Consider the following 22,698-nt stretch of genomic DNA (forward strand, 5'->3'; position numbering starts at 1 on the left):
TAAGGAGGCAGGAAGATGGACTAGGCTATTGTAGGATCTGGGTATCAAACATGAGGACCTGTGAGACTGAGGGCCTGGGCTGGCTAAATATGGGAGATGATCACGATGATATTCGATGATTGATTGTAGAGCTTGAAAGAGAGGGAGAAGTCGAAGGTCATTCCATATTTTGGAGACTGTGAAAATAACACACCGACAGAAGTGAGAAACCAAGTTATTGGATGAGTTTTGGAAAAACCGTTGTGATCTGCTGGCAGTTCAGGGAGAATTGGGAAAGGTAACTGAGCATAAATTAAGCCCAGAGGTGTAAACTGGAGACTTGTCAGTAACATTGATGCTCTAAGAGAGGATAAATCCTTCAAAGGACAGACCTTAGGGAGCTCTTAAAGTTGGAGAACAAAAAGAGCGAGGAGGAGGCAGTGAAGGAGACGGAGATGAGAGGGTTTCCTGGGGTTTTGTAGAGGAGATCCTTCCATTGGCATCCAGGGGTTGATGGTCTGTCAGCATTTCTCAGAATCACCTTTGGAATCTATTTTGGTTAAAAATACAGGTGCTTAGATCTCACTCCTGAAGATTTTGATCAAGGAGGTTTGGGGTAGGAACTGGGCGTTTATATATTTAGGTGAAAATATATTAAGTGAACTTTAAAATTTTTGCAGGGAATAATAGGAGACCATCTTTATGACATCGTGGTAGTGAAGGATTTCTTAAGTCTGAAAACAAGGACCATAAAGGAAAAGATTGAAAATGTCTATGTTAGACTTTTTAAATTTCTGCACGATAAAAGATATCAGGAGCAAAGTTAAAAAAGAAAAACCAGTGTCTGGAAGAAGACATCTATAATTTGTTAACCAAACAAGGATTGGTATTCAGAATATACAAATAATTCCTGCCAATCAGTTAGAAAAAGACCAACAACCTACAAAAAGGGAGTGGGCAAAGGATTTAGAATAGGCAAATCATAGAAAAGGTAGCCCAAATGCCCGATAAGCATAGGAAAAATTGTTCAAGCTTTTGTGTTATCAGGGGTAACAGGGAGACGCCATTTCATATCCTTCAGACTGGCAAAAAACAATTTCTGACTCTACCAAGTGTTGGCTAGGATGTAGAGAAAATCAAACTCATACACTGCTAATGGGAGAGTAAATTGGTATATTCACTTTGGAAAGCAAATTTGGCAATATATAGAAAAAGTAAAGATGCGCAAATGACCCAGCAATTCTACTCCACTAGTATGTAATCTAGGGACACAATTACGCTTGTATTCAAGGAGAGATGTAAAAGGATGTTCATTACAGCATTGTTTACAAATTGGAAACAACTGAAATGTCCAACAATAGGAGAATGGAGGCACGGTGGGATATTGATGCACAGGATACTGTACAGCAGTGTGAATGAATGAATTAGAGCTAAGGTATTGACATGTACAAATCTCAAGAACCAATTGTTCACCCAAAGAAGTTAGTTGTGGAAGATATGCACGGTATGGTATTTATTTGTGTAAAATTTTAAAACATGCCAAATAATACTGTATATTGTTTATGAATAAGTATTTAGTTAGTACAAATATAAAAATATGAGCAGGAAGTATCAACAAAATTACTTAGTGATTGTTTCAGGGGAGGGAGAGATGAAAATGGGATCAGAGAGGTACACAGAGATTTCAAGTCTATCTATACTGTTCATTGTATTATTCTTTGTTTTTCTGTCTTGAAATATTTCGTAATAAAGCAAGTTACAGTCATGCATCCTTTAATGATGGGGATACGTTCTGCGATGTGCGTCATTAGGCGATTTTGTCATTGTGCGAACATCATAGAGTGTACTTACACAAGCCTAGATGGTATAGCCTACTACACACCTGGGCTAAGGGTGCTAATCTTATGGGATCGCTATCGCATGTGCAGTCCATCATTGACCAAAATGTCATTATGCAGTGCATAACTGTAGAGAAAAAATTTAGGTGATTCTGATATATAGCTAGATTTGAGAACCAAGGTCTAGAATCAGTGCTTCTCAAATTTCAGTGTGCGTATGAATCCTTGGGGGATCTTGTTAAAATACTGATTCTGTTTCATTAGGTCTGGGGTGAGGCCTGAGAGTCTGCATTTCTAACCAGCTCAGGTCCGAGGACCACACTGAGTAACAAGGATCAGAATGACCTGGCTGTGCTCTAGGATTCTGGCTGCTGTTCTAGGGACTTTTCAGAAGCACCCACTCTAGATAGCGTGCCTCCCTTCAGGGTCTGGTTACGTTGGAGGCAGATTGTGTGAATCTCAGTGGGGACACATTGAGAACCTGGGGAGACAGACTTTAGAGAGATTTCCCCAAAGAAGTAAAATCTGCGATGATCAAGAGAGGTATGCAGCAACATACATTGTCTGCTGATTTTTTTTTCCTTAAAAAAGTTTAACACTTTGTGGTCAGATGTGCATAGGTCTCCTGTGGGCAAATTATACTCTGAGCTGGGAAGCCCTCCAGTCTTGACCTTGTAGGAAAGGAGAAGCCAAGGTCACTGAAGAGTGGGGAAGGGAGAGGGCAGATTTGCAGACATTACACTTTGCAGGGATCATTTTGTAGGTAGCGGTTCCCAGATTTCTGGATGGTGGGTCTTGTTTTTTTTTGTGAGGAAGATTAGCTCTGAGCTAACATCCATTGCCAATCCACCTCTTTTTTTCTGAGGAAGACTGGCCCTGGGCTAACATCCATGCCCGTCTTCCTCTACTTTATATGGGACGCCGCCACAGCATGGCTTGACAGGCTGTGTGTCGGTGCGCGCCCGGGATCCGAACCTGTGAACCCCGTGCCACTGAAGCGGAGCATGCGCACTTAACCACTGCACCACTGGGCCGGCCCCTGGATGGTGGTCTTGAGCTGAGAAGAGCATGACAGATCCCCCAGGCTTCTGCTGTGGCACTCGCACCTGAAGATTGCACATGCTGCTTATGAAGGGGGTAAAAAAAAAGGCTCTTTTACGATGTCCCAGGTTTGCTCTGCACAGATGTGCTTTGCTTGCACAATATTTTTGTTCCCGTGAAGTCCTGTGTACTTTATATCTTCCCACTGCCCCGTGAGTGCTGTGAGAGCAGAGACCACACATTGCAGGTTTAACACCTGGCCCGGTCCCTGGTACCTCTCAGGTGCTCTGTAACTCTTCATTGAACCAGTGAAAGAATTTCGACTCAGATACAGTTTTTATTTTGAGAGAATCATAGATTCATATGTAGTTGTAAGAAATAGCACAGATCTCATGTACTCTCTAGCTGGGTCCCCCAATGGAAACATCTTGCATAACTATGGTACAGGATCACAGCCAGGAAACTGTGATGAATACAATCTGCTAGTCTTAGATTTCCCCAGTTTTACATGCAATTTTATCCCATGTGTAGGTTCATTTATCCACCACCACAGGCAGGATACAGAATGGCTCCGTCACCACAGGATCCCTCATGTCACCCATCTATAACCACTCCTACCTCCCTATAGTTTTGTCATTTCAAGAATGTTATATAAATGGAATCATGCAGTATGTCACCCTTTAGGATTGGCTTATTTCACTCAGCATAATTCCTTGGAGCTTTGTCTAAGTTGTTGCACCTATCAGTAGTTTGTTCCTTTTCATTGCTGAGTGATATTCCATGGTATGGGTGTACCGCAGTTTGTTCAAACATTCACCCTTTCAAGGACTTATAGGATTTTTCCAGTTTTTGGCTATTGTGAAGAAAGCTGCCTTGAACATTTGTGTACAGATTTTTGTGAATATACGTTTTCATTTCTCTGGGATAAATACCCAAGAGTACGATTGCTGGGTCATTTGGTAACTGATGTTTAATTTTATAAGACACTACCAAACTGTTTCCAAAGAGGCTTAGCCTACCATTTTACGTTCCCACCCGCAATGTATGAGTGGTCCAGTTGCTCTGTATCCTCGCTGCATTTGGTATGGTTGCTGTTTTTTATTTAGAGAGATAATTTCACAGGCACTGATAGAGGTCATTATTAAAAGGAACCTTGCAGGGAATTACCATAGACTTTATTCACAGTAGAGAACCAGATAGGTTGTGGGGGCACGTGTCTTTGTCAGAAACTTAGTGAATGTGTAAATACTATAGGAGGAATGCATTCCAGAATGTTAGAGAAAAGAGGATTAGAATAAAAAAGTGACTGAATAATGGTGAAGGTAACATCAAACGGACCTGAAGCTATGTCAGGCTGTCTAATGGGAGGTGGGGGTGGGGTGGAGGAGGGAAAGGAGAAGAGGGCAGGAACCCACCTGCGTTCAAGTAGAGCAGAGGTGAGGAGAGGTTATCATTTATTCATGATCATTTATTCCTCAAGTATTTATTGAGCACCCTGCCATGAACCAGGCACTCGTAAGACGCATGGGCTGTGGTGACGACCAAGACAGGTAAGGTCTCTGACAGTTAGAATAACCAGCATTTATTTAGTGGCACTATGTGTCGTGTGTTGTGCTAAACACCTTATGATACCTTTTAATCTTCCCATGGAGACAGATATTCTTTTAAAACCATGTTACCGCTGAGGAAACAGGCTCAGAGAGGGTACCTAACTTGCCTCAGGTCACAGAGCTAGTGTACAGTGGAGCTGAAATGCAAATCCAGGCATGTCTGACCACTTTATGGTTGGTGGAAGTTGCTAAGGGATGGTCGACTTAAGATCCTGGTGCGAGGAACACATGGTACTGCAACCCCAGAAATGCGATAGGGGCACAGGGAGCTGTCTGGAGCAGGAATCAAGGGGCCCTGATTTGCTGGGACCCTTACACTTCTAGAAATCTTCCTGCTTACTTCCTACTTCCTGGTGTCTTAAATCTCTCCAAAAGAGGACAGAATTCTTCCATTTCATCATTATAGATTAATGTATAATTTCATCTCTGCTTTTCTGTGTCACTTGTCTTCAGAAAGAGAGACAACTGGTCCCTTATGTGCAGCAAGCTATTCTAGTTGCTGTTGTTAGGAGGGCCTGGGCTCCCTCCAAACCTAGATTTGTAGTCTGGCACGTTTTTTAGCTTCTCTGCCGTCAAATAGGGGGATCCCTTCCATCGGTCCATTACTATCTGCTTATCAAGGGGCCCGAGGCATCGTCCTGCGCTCTGACATTGAACTCTGCTGTTGGTAGGCTTCTGAAAAACTGCCCAATGCTTCTCACAAATTCTCTCTGCTGATCCAGGAAGAGCCCCTGTTCTTGCTGTTGGCTTTAACTGTTGCACCAGGGCTGGAAATGACTGAGGCCTGATGAGTGGGGTCTAGCCGGTCACTAGGGTCAGTCACTAATCTCTGGGTCCGTTGAGTAAGGACCTGTATCATTGAGTTTCAGCTTCCTTTTTTTCCTTATTCAGTTTCCATAACTTTGCCTCTTTGGAGGGCGCTGTCCTGCTTTCCGGGAACCTGACTTATATAATGACAATTTTTCTAGCCTCTATGTGGAGCTGGAAATCTTTGCTCTCATCCTGGGCCATATTTAGAGATTTAACATGAAAGTCCTCAGCTCTCTTCATGATTGCAAAGCGTGATCCAGCATCTTCACGCATCAATTTGCTAAAACAGAGGAGTTTCTATTTAGAGCCGAGACCACATCGCATGTGAGGAACTTGAACTCTCTGGTGCTTTTTTGTACCCGCCTTGTTCTGGTGACATGCTCTTGGGTCCCAAGTATTTTCCAGGGGAGGTCACACTGCTAGGCCAACACTTAGCAATGAGATGTCAGCCCCGTCCTAGGAGGACTGCTGCTTAGCCCCAGGTCCCTTTCTGCTGCCTGGGGCGGGGTGGGGGGCGGGGAGGCATCTTATTTAAAACTCTTTAAACAGTTAGTAATCATTTATGCTGAACACCTCTTCCCAGGACTCTCTCTAACCACCTGAGAAGAATTCATACTAATAGTAAGAGCAATAATGACAGCTAACATTTATTGAGTAGTTTTCATGTGGTAGACATTGTGCTCAGAATAAACGTTTATCTGCTCTTTTTAATTTATCCTTTATAACCCTGTTAAGTAGGTGATGCTATCAACCACATTTTATACCTGAGGGACCTAATGCCCAGAGAGGTTAAGAACCCAGGTCTGTGGCAGAAGCTCGTGCCCTTAAGGACTATATCACACCTCCTCCCATTCGTAGAAAACTAGATCAAGGCCTTATCCTTCCTTATAAAAGTGTTGCAGAATGGCTAACAGGTTTTCCAGGGATTCCAGAGTCATCTGGATGAGCAATATTTTTCAAAACATTGTCTGTGGACCACCTGCATCAGAATTACCCCAGCTGCTTGTTAAAATCGCAGACATGCTGAATCACAGACTCTGGGAATAGGGCCAGGGAATCTGCATTTTTAGAAAGCTCCCCCAGGGATTCAGATGGACTCTGAAGTCTGATAAACACTGCAACCGAGTATTTGCATTGGCATACAAATCACAGTTTCTGGGTAGACCTGAAACCAAAAAACGGGATTTGCGAGGCTCTACGGCAGGTACTGGGCAAACTTCTTCTATGAAGGGCCAGGCAGTAAATAGTTTAGGCTTCGTGGGCCATACAGGTCCCTGTTGCATCTTCTCAACTCTGCCCTTGTCACGCAAAAGCAGCCCCAGACAGTCTGAAACCAAAGGGCGTGGCTGTGTTCCAGTAAAACTTTGTTTTTAAAAACAGGCAGTGGGCTGGATTGGGACACAGTTTGCCAAGCCCTGATAGAGTCATCCTGGCCTGCCAGCCCTCTGACAACCGCTTTTTGGGGGAGTTATTCTTATACGACTTTCTCTTAGCTTTGGAGAGCTATATCAATTAAGATAAAATTGCCTGTGGTAATAGATAAACCTTGAACCTTAGTGACTTAAAACAATAAAAATTATTTCTTAATTATATCACAGCCCGGTGAGGGTATTCCTACTTGGGATCTTCTAAATGGTCATTTAGGGGCCACGGTTCTTTCCTATCGTGGTTTCACCCCTCTTGGTCTGCACAGCCCTCACCTCAGCAGGTGGATGAGGAAAGAGAGCAAGGATTATTCACGAGAAATTTTTATGGACTAGGTCTGGAAGAGGTAGCCGTATTTCTACCCACGTTTCGTTGGCCAGAACTCTTATTGTTTGGGGTGCAGAAACAGAGTGATTTCTCAAGCCTGTGAGGCCTTTGGTCTCCAGACTCTCTCTACTCCCTTCTGTCTTGGCTTGAAACCCCTCCAGTTCTTGCCTGGGCTCATCTCTTTCTTGTAAAAAACCGTGCTAAGGTCAGCCAATAGGAGCCAGCACACAGCGTCATTCTGATCTGTCTAGCCACTTTCCCTAGAGCTGCAGGCTCAGAAGGCATGGGTCCAGGTGCAAATTACCGTAGGTGCAAGTTTTACCAGCTATTTTGCTGCTGTATAACATAGGTCTCCATCTTGCTAGCCTCTGAGATCAATTTCCTCATTGGCTGCTGCCTGCCTACTAAGCCGGTGCCACATATTTTAGGTTGTTGCTATGGTAGCACACCACTGCAAGATACCAACTTCTGCGTTAGTTCAGGTAACACCATGGCAATGTGGTAAATGCACAGTCTACGTGATTAATACAACTAAATGTTTACTTCTTGCTCACACTGTATTGTAATACAGATGTTCTTGGAGGTGTGACCTTCCACTTGGTCATTCAGAGACCCAGGTTTTTTCCATCTTGAAGCTCTCCCTACTGCAAGTCCTTATGGTCCTCTCCATCCAGCTGGCCGTGGGGAAGGAGAGCAGGCGCCTCCCATGGGATGTGCCTGGAAGTCGTGCACAGCACTTCTGCCCACATTCTCTTGGCCAGAGCTCAGTCACATGGTCACACTTACTGCAAGAAGGGCTAGGAGATGTAGTCTTAGCGACAGTCTAAGAAGAAAAAAGAACAGGTTTTGGCATGCACGTGGCAATGTCTGCCTCTTGGGCCAAGACTGTCTGGACTGAAGGAATAATGTGGCTCAGCAGGGAGGATGTCAACAGGCAGCCTGCCTCGGTGCTCACAAAGGGTGCAATCAGGCAGTAGCTAGTAAGAGCCAAAAGATGTGCAAATACCTTCGTTAATGCAACACACATGTACTGCATGTCCACTCTGTGCCAGGCGGTGGGCCAGACACTGGGGACCTGGAGGAGAACAAAGCTGCTTTTGGGGCTCTGGGTGATCCCCTCCAATTGCACCTCTTGTGCTGGGTGCCAAGAGGCCAGAGAGCCTGGGGAGGGAGGAGGGGAGTGGGGAGGGCTTTTAACATGGCTGGCTTGCGTGCCTCCTGCAGCCTTAGAAATGTACTCCATATAATTCAGCCTGGCTCCCACCATTCGCAAGCGCTGTCTCTGCGGTGTATTGGATGAAATGTAATTAGAGGGGGAAAAGGGCAACCGACAGCAGATGTTCTATTTATATTTCTCTTGGTTGTTTTCATAGGACGTTGTTTTCCCTCTGTGAGGCTTCTAAGGAGGTGGTTGCTCCAGGACCTAGGTTGTCATCTTTTTTGTGTGTGTTTCTGGCTGTTGGCAAATGTAGGGAGCTGGCACTGTCTTAGAACCCCCTTGGTGGTGCTGAGGGAGCACAGGGAGGAGCCCAGTGCCCGGCGTCCTTGCTCTTTTCATGTTATTGGCCATTTGTGTTAGAAGCTGCTGCTGATGTTGATGACTGCGTAGTAGGCCCAGCTGAAACTGAAGACGTGGGCTGAGATCTGGGCAGATAGAGCTTTCAGTCAATGGCCACTGAGCGTCCACTCTGTGCCCAATCTCTGTGCCCAAGTGCATGGACACTCCTCTCCCGGGAGCCCACTCTCTCTCAGTAACTCAGGCCTTCAGGCGAAGGATCTTGAAACTGTTATGTAGGGCAATGGCATATTCTCCAGAAGGGTTATCAAAATGGGCTAAGAAAATGGGCATAAAGGACATATTTAACACAGACCAGAATAGGCCATGGAGGGAAGTTTTTAAATCTCTTTCTGAGATTTTTTGGTAAAAAATCATGTCACTAGAAGCAGAAGGCAGCCTGGGTAATATCTAGGAGACCCTTCCAAGCTGCATTCATTAATTTGTTGCACAGTTTTCAGCTAAGGAAGTGAAGACCACAAAAGGTTAAATTTCTCATATAAGATTAATTCAGCCATTTCTGTGAAATGGTGGGAGCAGAATACCATTAGACTCTCTAATCTCATTTCTCTCATGCTGTCTTTCTTGGAGCCTATCAAATAGTGTCCTGGCAGAGAGTCAGTTCTGTGGATGCTAAACATCAGAGTCAGTCTCTTTCTGAACGTGCCAAGAGGGCTGTAATTTAGAAAATGTAGCCTACCTTTTAAGGAAGGATGAAAAGGTACTAAATGCACCTTTCTTTGCATGTTAGATCCCAAATATTTTGGATATATTAAACACGTAATTCCTGTGTAATTTTATTTTCTGTTTTATTAGAGTTATTTGCATGACATATTAGAACAAAACTTATTAAAACTGTATTTGCAGATCCCCGGTGGTTTCATGAATACTGCTTGGGGTCCTAAATGTACTAACTAGATAAGATATGTGTCTTTTGAGTGTGTGACTATGCTTTCAAGATGCAAACGCGATAACAATTTTGTCCTTGTTTTAATTGCTCTTCTTCAACAACGCATGTGATTTTTCTTATCTGATTTAAGCCTTTTTTTGGTGGGGGGGTAGTATTAGCCCTGCTATGTAAAAAACTAAATATACTTGGAAGTTAGATTTTTAGATTTTCTGTTAGTCCTGGTCCTTTGTCATATTGTCATAAATTAAAGAGGGGGGGGATGCCTACCAGGATTTTGAAGTTTTTTTTCCTCCTATTTAAAGTTTTATTTCTCCTATATAGCATCAAATGATGCCGGTTATTTTTATGTTGACTATTTGGGACAAAGAGGCTCTCTTAAACGAAAGATAATTGCAAGCTTTGTCCCTTGCCTCAAGTTGACTGCAGGGTTTATATTCCCTTTGGTTATACAGAAATGAAATTATAAACCACCAGTAGCCTTGGAAATTTCAATCGATTCCAAATGACTAAATATTTAATTCAATCATTGCCTATACTTCCAGGGATGACTCGGGTGTTTTTCTTTTTACTGAGGGCTCCAGGAAAGCCAGGCTCTGCAATGGCTGCTGAGGACTGTGTCTGTTGTAAGGAGGCTCCCCTGCAGTGAGGAGCTGGGGCAAGCCTGTTCCATAGCAGTCTTTTTTGCAAATGGTAGTCGATTTTTGCAGAAGGTTTGTGGCCAGATCGCTATGTATAATACTGATGAAGCATTTTTGTTCCAGCTCTGTCTCGGAAGACCTAGGCTGTAGACGTGGGGATTTCAGTAGGAAACATTATGGATCTGTGGAGCTGGTAAGTTTACACTGTCTGTTCAGTGGTAGTACATTGATTTAGGTTTAGAGAGGATCACCAAGCTCATCAGATCTTTTGTTGTATATTTACTGTTAGACCATGTGAGTGCAGTATAAGGACTGGATGGGAATAAATGACTGTTGAAAGGCTATAATAATTTGATCGTGTTTATTTGTTTTTATTGTTACACACTTTTGATCTGTGTCTTCAGTTTCTTAAAAATATGTTGTGGCTTGATATTTTTCTCTGCTAATGGTGTATGTAATTAAATAAAATGATTTATGAATTAAGAAAGGTAGCGTTTGGTTTTTATATCATCTTGTTCCTAAAAGTTTATAAATTTAGTTTTTGAGGTTTAAATATTATTGAAATACATATGCTGATTTTCTGTACCTTTGCTTTCTGGGTATGTGAAAGGAGTTAGAATATTTATGAGATCTTTTTTCCCTGTTAAAAGTATATTTGTTGGACTAGATAAATGACTGTAATAGATGATAGATATCTGGAATGAAAATATCCACATTTTCCTTAATGAGAGATACTGGGATTTGTGTTATGATTTTTAAAAATAGTATGCTTTCATTTTAAGAGAGGCATAATGAAGGCATATAATAGCCTCAATTTTTTAAAACACAGAATTGTGATCTTTTTTCCAACTGCATGGAAATTTGAACAAATTTTCAGGAAAATGTGCTCATAAAATTCTCTTGATTATTATTTAACACTATTAAAGACATTAAATTTATTATTTCTATTTACAAAAAATGAATTGATTGGACCCATTTGTATAGTACTCAATTATCTCCCATTAATATAAGCTGCATTTTTGCAGGGTTTAAGTAGTAGAAAAATTTATACCAGAGTTGTGTCCCAGTAGCATTCTTCTTGAATTTAAGCATGTATTACAGGCTTGATTGTGTACCTGGCCCAGGGCTGAACATTCTTGAAAATATAAAATAAGCAAAAGATTTGGTCCTTGTTCTTAAGGAGTTTACTGTCCTCCAGCTGGGCAGATAAGATACATAAAATATTTAAAGAATGAATTTAGTCACATAAAAGACACGTTGATTGACTCAATCCGTGTTTGTTCTGTGTCAGTCACAGGTGACATCATGCCAACTCAGACCACCGCCTTTCCTGAAGGAGTGTGTGCATGACTATAATTCAGGGTGGGAATTGGTAAATATTACGGGTGGTATACAGATACGGCACGGTGGGGGCTGAGAGAAGGGAGGGAGCAACCCATGCTGGCCAGGGATCTTGGGGAAGCAGCTTTGGAAGGCCTCGTGGAGGCTATAGGATGTGGGTTGGTGGCAAAGAAGATAGACAGTAGATATTTGCAAACAGCATGATTTTTGGCAGTGATGTATCTGAGAGGCAGTGAGCAAATGGTCCTGCCTAACAGAAAGTGTAAAGCAGCAGAGCTTAGTGGTTACAAAACAAGTAGGCTTTGGAATCAGACAGGCCTGGGTTCACATACCAGCTCTATCATTTATCTCCGTGAACTTCTCTGAACCTCAGTGGTCTTTAAGAGCTTGTGCTCTAAGTCATTCTTGTTTCATCATGTACTAGTTGTATGATCTTGGACTTCTTTTGACCTCGGTCTTCTCCTCTATGAAATGGGGATATTAATATTATCTACCTTATAGGGTTGTTAGGAGGATTAAATGAGATAATACACACAAGCATGGTCCATGTTAACTGGCTGGAGTAGCGAAACTAGAACCTTGACTCTCAGGTGAAGATTTTGAACCTGATCTAATAAGTAATATGGAGCTCTTATAAACAGCGAGAGTGGTGTTTGGGGGAGACAACATAGGTATGAAAGATGGACCCTTTATAGACTTGTGGAAATCACCGAATATCCGACAGGGAAGGTACTTGAGAGCAGTGGTTTCAAACTTGAGAGGGCATCAGAATCACGTGGAGAATTTGTTAAAACAGATGGCTGGGCCCCGTCCCCAGAGTTTCAAATTCAATAGGTCTGGGGTTCGCCCAGAATTTGCATTTCTAACAAGTTCTAGGATAGTATTGATGCTGCTGGTCCCAGGACCACTTGAAGAAACCCTGCCTTAGAGAATCTCACACTGGTCATCAGTTATCCCCAGCTGCTGAGGCAGCGCAGTGACCAAAAGTTCTTCAATCTATTTGTTCACATTTTTACTCTGGAACCATGATTGTGTGTGTGTGTGTTTCTAATTGACTTTTTAAACTATTATAAAGTAAATTTTAAATACGTTTTAAAATTCCATGTATAATTTCTCTGCCTTGCAACAACTGTTTTCATCTCCTTTTGGTCCTTTCCAATTTTTATAGCTACAAACCTCATTTCTACGTGGTTGTAGTCAAATTATATATATGATTTTGCATTCCTCTTTTTTCCGTTTAACTGTATTTTGTAAATGTCTTCTTCTTGTTATATGGTCGTCAAGTTACCATTTTAATTGGTGCATGATAGCCCAGTATTGTGATAAACAGTGATGTGTTTAACAGTTTCCCTCCTTTTGTAAAATTAGATTGTTTCCAGTTTTCCCCTGTTAGAAATGACTTGCATGAGTGGTTGGAATGGTTGAGAAAAATGAAATGAGCCAAGTTCCATTTTTGCTGTCTAAGGATGTCTTGAAATTCTGACTCCAGTGTTTTAAGGAAGGAGACATTTTCTCTCACCTGTGAACAACAGGGTATTATTAAATTAAAAACCATTTTATGTGTTCTGTGTTTATGAGAAAGTGAATTTAACTTTTCTTACAGCTGGTTTGATGAATATTATTGGGAGCCCAATAAATCTTGGGCATCCTGGGACTCCAGCTTTGTAGAGGGGCAGCCAGGATTCTGTAAAATTGAAGTTTTAGCATCAACTTCCCCTGATCTTGAACAGATTGGGTGGAAGTCCTTGTGAAGAACTAAGCTTGGCCATTCAGATCAGTAATGAGCGCAGATCTAGGGACTTAGTGCCCTAGGTTTAAACTGGGCATAAATTTGGTGAGTGAGAACACAGAAGCTCAGACCTCCACAGACTCATGGGAGAGTTTCTCAGCCCTTGTTCGATACTTGTTTATGGAAGTCCTACCACCACGTGTCAGGCACTGTGCTAGGCACTGCGGGGGAAGGAAAAAACCCTGCTCTCATGGAGCTAGAGTCTAGCTTTAGAAACCAACTGCCCAAACTTTTAGTCTCCAGGCTTCCTCGTAGCTGGATCCCAGCTGTGCTCCCTGCCTTAATCAGGGATTGTTTTGTTGCGTGGACAGAGATCTACTCAGTCCAGCTCAAGGATGAAGTCATTCACTGAAAGCATGTGGGTGCATCTCACAGAAATGAAGTGCAGGGCGCACAGCTGGGCCTCATGTGACTGGGAGCCATCAAGCAGCTATTTTCTCTCTTTCTCTCTGGTCCCTATGATTTCTCAGCGTGTCTGAACCATTCTCCTCTCTGCAGACCAGCTTCCGCTGATTGCACAGTTGCCTCTCTCCAGTCCATTTTTCCCAGCAGTGGTGGTTTTTTAATACTTTTTTTTATGGTGGTAAAATATACACAACATAAAATTTACCATCTTGAAGTGTACAATTCAGGGGCATTAAGTACATTCACAGTGTTATGCAACCATCACCATTATCCACTTTCAGAACATTTGTCATCATCTCAAACAGAAACTGTACCCATTAAACAATAACTCCACATTCCCTGCTATCCCTAGCCCCTGGTAACCTCTATTCTATTTTCTGTCTCTAAGAATTTGCCTGTTCTAGGTACTTCATATAAGTGGAATTATACAATATTTGTCCTTTTGTGTCTGGTTTATTTCACTTAGCATAATATTTTCAAGTTCATCCATATTATAGCATGTATCAGAATTTCATTACTTTTTATGGCTGAATAATATTCCATTGTGTGTAGATACCACATTTTATCTATTCCTCTATCAATGGACACTTGAGTTGTTCACATTTTGTAGCTATTGTGAATAATGTTGCTATGAACGTTGGTGTACAAGCATGTGTTCAAGTCCCTGCTCTCAGTTCTTTGGGGTATATTAGCTGGAGTGGAATTACTGGATCACACGGTAATTCTATTTTTAACTTTTGAGGAACTCCCAAACTTTTTTCCATAGTGGCTGCACCATTTTACACTTCTACCAGCAATGCACAAGGGTTCCAGTTTTCCACATTCTCACCAGCACTTGTTATTTTCCTTTTTTTTTAAATAGCCATCCTAATTGGTGTGAAGTGGTGCCTCATGGCTTTGATACGCCTTTCACTAATGATGAATGGTGTTAAGCATCTTTTCACGTGCTTATTGGCCATTTGTGTATCTTTGGAGAAATGGTATTCAGGTCCTTTGCCCATTTTTTAATTCGGTTGTTTGTTTTGTTGTTGAGTCCTAGGAATTATTAATATATTCTGGATATTAATTCCTCATCAGATAAATGATTTGGAAATATTTTTTCCTATTATGTGGATTGTGTTTTCACTCTGTTGACAAAGTCCTTTGATGCACAAAATTTTTTAATTTTCTTGAAGTCCAATTTATTTATTTTTTCTTTTGCTGTCCATACTTTTGCTGTTATATCCAAGAAATCATTGCCAGATTCAATGCCATGAGGATTTCCCATTATGTTTTCTTCTAAGAGTTTTATAGTTGTAGATTTTACGTTTATGTCTTTGATCCATTTTGAGTTCATTTTTGTATACGGTATAAGGTAAGGGTCCAACTTCATTCTTTTGCACGTGGATATCCAGCTTTCCCAGCACCATTTGTTGAAAAGACTGTCCCTTCCCTGTTGAATGGTCTCGGCATCCTTGTTGAAAATCAGTTAGCCATATATGCAAGGGTTAATTTCTGGGCTTTCTGTTCTATCTCATTGGTCTGTATGTCTGTCCTTATGCCAGAGTGATGTTTTAAAATGTTGACAACACAGTGTCTTTTCTTGCTTAAAACCCTTCATTGGCTGCCCATTGCACTTCAAGTCCACACCCTTTACAAAGCCTTACAAGAACCCGCGTGATCCCTCTTCTGCCTTCCTCTCCCGCCTTCTCTCACGCTACTCACGCACCGTGCTTCAGACATCTGGCCTTATTTTGGTCTCTAGAACACATCGAGTTCTTCTCTGTCCCAGGACCTTGGCACTTAGTCTTCCTTCTCCCTGGAATAGGCTTCCCCAGCACTTCTTATGGCTGGTCTCAGAAAAGCCACTCCTGACCTCCCTATCTAAAGTAGTCCCCTTCTCTGTGCTATTCTCTAACTCAGCAGCCTATTTATTTTCTTAATAGTATTTATCACAGTCTGTATGTATTTCATTTATTTGTTTACTTACTACTCGCTCATCCACTAGAGATGAGGATGGGAACCATGTCTGTCTTGTTCATTGTTGTATTTCTAGGCCCTGTCATATACCAAGTTCTCATTAAATGTCTTTTATTACTAAATTGATTTACAGCCCCAATCCCCCTGGTCTCACAGCTCCTTTGCCCATCATAGTCTGTTCATTCTTGAGCCCTAATTTCAAACCACAAATAGAATGTTACAGATTTGTTCCTGTGGTTCAGATGTCTATCCTTGATTCTAACAGTTGTTTTCAGGGTAGGAGGGTCATGTGTACATATGGCCTCCTATCCCCATCTCCTCAGCAAAGTTTCTGGATAGGGCAGATTTTCTCTGAACAGGATGTAGACAATAGTCAGTTTCAAAGAGCACGAGCTGGGCAGGAACCTCCCAAACGTGTCTCTAACATTCCCTCATATAATAGGTGATTTAGAAGCATGAGGTGAAAATTTCTTCCTCGCTAGTGGACCATTATCCCTGGCACTTTTTTTAATCCCATAAACAAGGATATAGATTATGGCTCTTTATTTACCACTGTATCCCTAGTACCAAGCACAATGCTTAGCATTAGTTACTTAGTAAATATTGATTGAATGAATGAATGGTTCAATTTGGTTGAAATTAGAGAGTAGCCTAACCTATCAAACATAAGGAAAGGAGAAACAAGCCTCTTTGATTCCCCCCGACCCCTACAGATTTGGACTCATTAGCTTGTACTGCATTCCATCTAAAACATATGCCATTTTTCTTCTTGATGAATTCAAAGTCTGGTCTCTCATGGCAGCATTCGAAGCAAGGCACAGCTATTACACCATTGACCATTCTTCATCACTTTATATCGAAAGCTGTCAGGAAAAGCATAAGATTGTTTGTAGCTTTTATTGATCTTTTCTTGGCCTTTGACTCAGTGGATAAGAAACCGATGTGTTATGAATGATAAATGGTGTGGGCACAATATAGACCTCTCCCCTGCCCAGCCCAGCTGCTGGTTCTCATATAACCCCACATCTTGATACTTTTGGAGAAGTCACAATCTGCAAGTACTGTCAAACAGCGTAGTGTACTGTCCATTCCTTTTTAAACTTGTACCTTAACGACTCAAGCCTGCATCTGGATGAGTTGCATGCTCCCTGCTGTACAGGAAAGAAACATCTAAATGCTTCTCCATGAGGATAACATGGTTTTGTTGTTATGAATTCACAGTGGCCTCAAAGGCTATCTGGCTGTACTATCTAATTACTATCAAAAGAACGGTTTATGATAAACTTGCTTGGCATCTTCAGATTTTAACATTTGAGGTTTAGACTGTTTGAGGACTCTTGAAGTCTGATACGTAGTAATTTGTATTTTTGCTCGGGCACGAATTTGAATTTTGCCTGTGGGACTGTTGTGCAGAAAGACGACTCTCGGTAATGAGTGATTTAGCTGCCTGTCCAGGATCCCTAACACAGCGCAGTTTTGTTCTCTATTCAGGGTTGAGTAGGCTTTTTGTTTTCAGAGGCATTTTATGAGAGAAATGATATTCTATGTAGTATTACCAAATTTAGAGATTAGTGAAGGTACCAGCATATTTCCCTCAGGAACATCAAAACATCAAGACTTCAACATTCTACAATGAAAATCATAATTTTGGCAGATGTTCTCTAATATTTAACTGCCTTGTGTCTAAGTCTTTTATAGCAGGTTGACTCATGTAGGTACCTCAAAGCACAACATTTATCTTGAGCATTCGCCAGTAAGTTAACATGGTTTAAAATTGTGAATGTTCTTTTTGATGTTTTTGATGCCTTTGTGGGTGATTGATAATGCTGACTTTGAACCTTTTCCGGGCTTAAATTCTTGCAACCCTTTTTGGTGATGTAGAACTTTGAGATCTTAATCATATAATTATTTATGCATTAGAATGGAACCAGAAATCTTATGATTATTATTTTGTTATTATTATTATTGGTTTTAACATTAATCGAATGCTTGCTATGTACTGATCACTGAGCTAAACACTTTAGGTGCACTTACCTATTTAATCCTCACAAACAACCGTGGGCAGTAGGTATTATTTGATTATGTCACAAGCTGTGCATGCTCAGAAGACATTTGTAGATATTAAATGGATTCCCATTTAACTGATGATCTCAGAGAGGTCCCACAGCTAGTGAGTGTAGAGGTGACATTCAGACCAGGTCTGTCTGACTCCAAGAGCCCCTGCACTTGATCTCTTAGTGTATGAGCCCAAGTGCTCAGACCATGCTGCTTACAGACTTTTTTTTTTGTGAGGAAGATCAACCCTGTGCTAACATCTGCCAATGCCTCCTCTTTTTTTGCTGAGGAAGACTGGTCCTGGGCTAACATCCGTGCCCATCTTCCTCCACTTTATATAGGACGCCGCCACAGCATGGCTTGCCAAGCGGTGCGTCAGTGCGCGCCCGAGATCCGAACCTGCGAACCCCGTGCCACCGCAGCGGAGCACGCGCACTTAACTGCGTGCGCCACCGGGCCGGCCCCTTACGGACTGTTTTCTGAGGAAATGAGGTTGATTGTTAGAGCAAACTCCTCTGCCCTTAATCAACAGCACAGAGTAGCTCTGCTTCAGGTTTTAGCTCAAACATATAACTTCAAACTCTCTTCTATCGAAATCTTAACAAAAACTTGGTTGTAAGAAGAATGTTCATAAAGAATTATCCACAGAGATGTCCATGCCATAAATGGTTTAAATTTAATTCCTGGATCAAGCCCAACCATAAGATAGCTAGAAACACTGGGCCTGCCTTTCTTGGTCCCTCTTAAACTTGCTTCTCTCGATCTGGGCCTTGGCATTATGCCCTTAGCTTGCACTGATGGACAGAGTGGAAAAGAGGCATATGGATCTGGATGGTATGTCTCTTGCAAGATGCTCTTGAGGATTTTTCTCAGTGTGTCACAAAGTGTCTCCTTTAAGAGGACGTATAAGAAAGATTTTTCTCAGGACAAAAAGTACCATGCTTCTCCTGAGAAGCTGCTGTGTTGTTAACCTTATAGGCAGTGGGAATCCTATAAATGACTGGGTTTTTTTACTCCTTGACTTGGCCTCTAGGAAGCTCAGAACCCTATTTATGGCTTGCCTCTAACAGCCTTAAAGAACTTGATAACATGCAGCCTAATTTTATTCTCTGTTGTCAGTTTATTTACCCACACCTAATTTTCCCTTGTTCTGAGTTTGATCTGCATCTAATTTTATCCTTTGAGTAAGATATATTTCAATAAGCTATTTTAAATCTTTTTTAAAAAAAAATAAGATAGAGCATAAACAAAGAAAGTATTTCTGTATCCAGCCCTTAACAGCACATCCTCTGTCCCCCGTGGATGGTAGCCTGGTTCATAGAATGTTTTTGATCCTTGTCTCCTCCCCACCCTACTTTCTGATATGGTGTGATTTTTATGACCTATTTTCTTAGGATCAACACCACTTGGGGAGAATTAGCACCACCTGACCAACCATTTGGTGACCATCTTGAGCACTGAGCTCTGTGTTAATGGTTTGGATAGTTGGCAACATTGTACCAAATCGACTAGCTAAACACACGCTATGGTAAGAATACCAGACAATTCCTGCAAATTTTCCCAGGCAAAATCAACCCTGGGAACAGCCACTTCAATGATATTCGGCACCAGCGTGCTTTCTAGTTCTGCTCCCTCCCTTCTGCGGGTCCTGGGTTGCTCAGCCTCTTGCTGGTGGCCGCACAAGTCTCCCGTTCCTGGGCTGCCGCATCTTTCCTCCTCGGGGTGATGCTCCCCGCTGCTGACCTCAGCTCAGCTCACAGTCTCTGGCTCCTACGCCTTCTGCAGGTGTCCTGGGGTCTTTGTTCACTGACTCCAGTGGTCTTCAATTGGTGGGATATAGTACCTGGTGTACCATAAAACTACTTTCAAATTTTGATCAATGTATAATAGTTTTTTAAAATATATAACCAGTGATACAAACTCTTAACATATTGTTAGCTTGGTTAATTCTTCAGCACAAGAAATTGAGTTTTCTGCCTTGATTGTGGTTTCTTGCATACTCAGGAGGTAAAATTCTCAAGTGTGTCTCGAACACACAGTCTTTGTTGGTGCCTGTTTGGTAATATCCTTTGCCTCTCACATCTTCCTTGTACCAAAGTGATCTCTGCCCTTCACCAGGTCCTGTCGTGTGCCTGCCTCGACTTTGAGTAACACCAGGCTCGGCAGCGTGGATCATCAGTTATAGCAAAAATAATTTTTAAATTTGATGAAAATATGTAATGTTATATACCTTTGTATACTGCTCTGATGAATAGGAAATATTTTCAGTTTTCTGAAAGTTGCTTTTTAAGAACCTGTGTTTACTTCTGAATTTATGCGGGTCTACCGTCAAAGTTGTAGTATTTGACAGCCATGAACACACACACACACGAGTTTGGAAACCAGTCTTTTACTTCTTTCAGTGCTGTTCAATTGAAAAGGAATTTTATCTTCTTGCCAATGTTTCACCCTGAGGGCTCTGAACGTTTGGAGCTCTTTTTTTAGGTCCTCAGAATAAAGTCGAACTTCCCCCTGGCAGGCAACTTGGGACAAATCTCTGTGGGGCTGCAGGACCAAGAGCATTTGAGGTTTTGTTCAGGTCTCTCTCAGCGTCCCTAAGCTGAGAGCTTTCTCCTGTCTCAGGCCAAGTCTGTATTTCCTTAGGGTACATCCATTCCATGGGTTGGAGCAGCTTCTCAGCCTCTGTGTAGAGAGGGCAATATCTGTGGGTTCTAAAAGTTGCTTCCTTTCTTTCTCCACTCGGTGAATTTAGGGAACATCATGCTCCCACATCCAGTGTCGCCTGCCCTGAGTGAGTCCACAAAGGGCTCCCAGTCTCACACCCCCACTGTTACTGTTGAGCCACAACTAATATTCTTATTTTTATATTGAACTATTTTACCCATTTAATTAAAGTAGTTACTTTGGGTTCCTTTATGTGTAAGGATTGTATGTTTTTTGGCCTCAGCTTTTTAATCAGTCTATGCAGTTACCACTGTGTCATAGTCTTTTAAAATATAATCTCAAACTGCGTTTGCTGAATAGATGTGAAGACTTTTTAATTACTTCGGGAGTACATTGCAGCCACTCTGAATTCTCATTTTGATCCCTGCAATAGTTCCACAATTTCCCTTCTGAATTCCGCCTTTGGATGCTTCCCCTTCGTGTTCTTCCCTGAGCCTGCTCTTGCCAAGGTCACCAAGGATCTCCTTCCTGCCAAATCCGGTTGATGCTTCTAATCTTTATCTTACGGGACCACTCTGCACATGAGCCCTGTTAACACTTTCTCCAACCCTGGCCTCTGCCTCTGCTCGCTCATATTTTTCCTCCTGGCTCCCTGCCCCACCCTCTCAGCTTCTTTACAGATCCCTTCTCTTCAGCCTGGCCCTTAATTTTCATGCTCCTCTTCTCATTCTACATGCTCGTTCAATTTTCATGCTCCTCTTCTCATTCTACATGCTCGTTCTCGGTGATCTTTCCTCCCCCCTGGCTTCTGTTACTGCCTTCAGACTGGCAACTCGCAGATCCGTATATTCAACCCAGATCTCTGTCCACAGCATCTAGAACCATCTGCCCAAACACCTCCTGGACATCTCCATGGGATGGCCTGTAGGCAACTGAACCTTAACATGCCCAAAACTGATCTCACCATCATCCCTCTTCCCCCACCCCAAACCATTGGGTAATGGCGTTACCTTCCTTTCACTTGCTCATTCCAGAAACCAGGAAATCACCCACAGCCCACATCCAATCTCTTACCAAATCCTGTTGATTATATGTTCTAAATATATTTCATAGTTAAATTGCTTTTAATTCACTTGGGTGTGCATATACAATGCCAGACGGCCTTTTGAGTGATAGATAGAGATATACATACATATATACATATATATGTATGCATGGAAATATGTATGTACTAATTTAAATTTCACAACTACCTGATGAGGTATAGATGAGGTTACTAAGTTCAAAGACATTAGTTAACTTGTCCAAGGTCACACAACTAGTAGATTGTAGAGCTTGTCCCCCCACGTTATCCACAGTAGGTCCTACTTACTTAGAAGTTCTGTGATCTCGCCATTGTCATAGGCTGCTCCAATGCCCCTCAAACCTTATTGTACATAAAAATCACCTGAAGAGTTTGTTTGAAATTCAGGCTCTGATTTGGCATATTTGGAGTGGGCTGAATAATACGCATTTTTTCCAAGCTTCCATTGTGAAAATGGCTTTTAATTCCTCATGTGTTTCTCATTTGATCTCTTGAGGAGACAGGAATAGGAAAAGAACAGGAACATTTACTTTTATGTACTCCCTTTTTTTTTTTTTGGTGAGGAAGAGTAGCCCTGAGCTAACTTCTGTTGGCAATCCTCCTCTTTTTGCTGAGGAAGATTGGCCCTAGCCTAACATCTGTGCCCATCTTCCTCTGCTTTATATGTAGGACGCCTGCCACAGCATGGCTTGATGAGCGGTGCATAGGTCTGCGCTTGGGATCCGAACCTGCAAACCCCGGGCCGCCAAAGTGGAGCTTGCAAACTTAACTACTACACCACTGGGCGGACCCCTGTACTCCCTTTTTTGTGTGACATTTGTGTCATTTCCTCTTTCTCTGAGCTTCTGGCATTTTCCCTTGCTCTCCCTGACGTCTCAAAGATTCCATTCAACAAGTTTTGAAAAGATTACATCCAGTTTGTCAGCTGTGGTTAACCTGAGGCTGGGGGCTTTGATTTCCTTAATGCTGTCAAGAGTACTTTCTCGGGCCGGCCCCGTGGCTTAGTGGTTAAGTGCGCGCGCTCCGCTACTGGCGGCCCGGGTTCGGATCCCGGGTACGCACTGACGCACCGCTTCTCCGGCCATGCTGAGGCCTCGTCCCGCATACAGCAACTAGAAGGATGTGCAGCTGTGACATACAACTATCTACTGGGGCCTTGGGGGAAAAAAATAAATAAAATTATTAAAAAAAAAAAGAGTACTTTCTCGAATGTTCCACTCTGTCAGCATCATCTTTATGCTTTCAAACAAATAAACAAGTAATAACAA

At 42.1% G+C, this 22,698-nt stretch overlaps 1 protein-coding gene across 1 annotated transcript in view; it reads left to right on the forward strand.

The window, feature by feature from the left end:
* The window catches only part of GARNL3 (GTPase activating Rap/RanGAP domain like 3), a 152,626-nt gene that overhangs the window by 27,061 nt on the left and 102,867 nt on the right, over positions 1-22,698 (forward strand). Inside the window, exon 3 of the mRNA XM_058524085.1 lies at positions 10,257-10,326. Coding sequence (XP_058380068.1) covers positions 10,257-10,326 — 70 coding nt within the window. The remainder of the gene's footprint in view (positions 1-10,256; positions 10,327-22,698) is intronic.

The sequence above is a fragment of the Diceros bicornis genome, chromosome 28 (assembly GCF_020826845.1).
Source record: "Diceros bicornis minor isolate mBicDic1 chromosome 28, mDicBic1.mat.cur, whole genome shotgun sequence".
In the NCBI taxonomy this organism is placed as follows: Eukaryota; Metazoa; Chordata; class Mammalia; order Perissodactyla; family Rhinocerotidae; genus Diceros; species Diceros bicornis.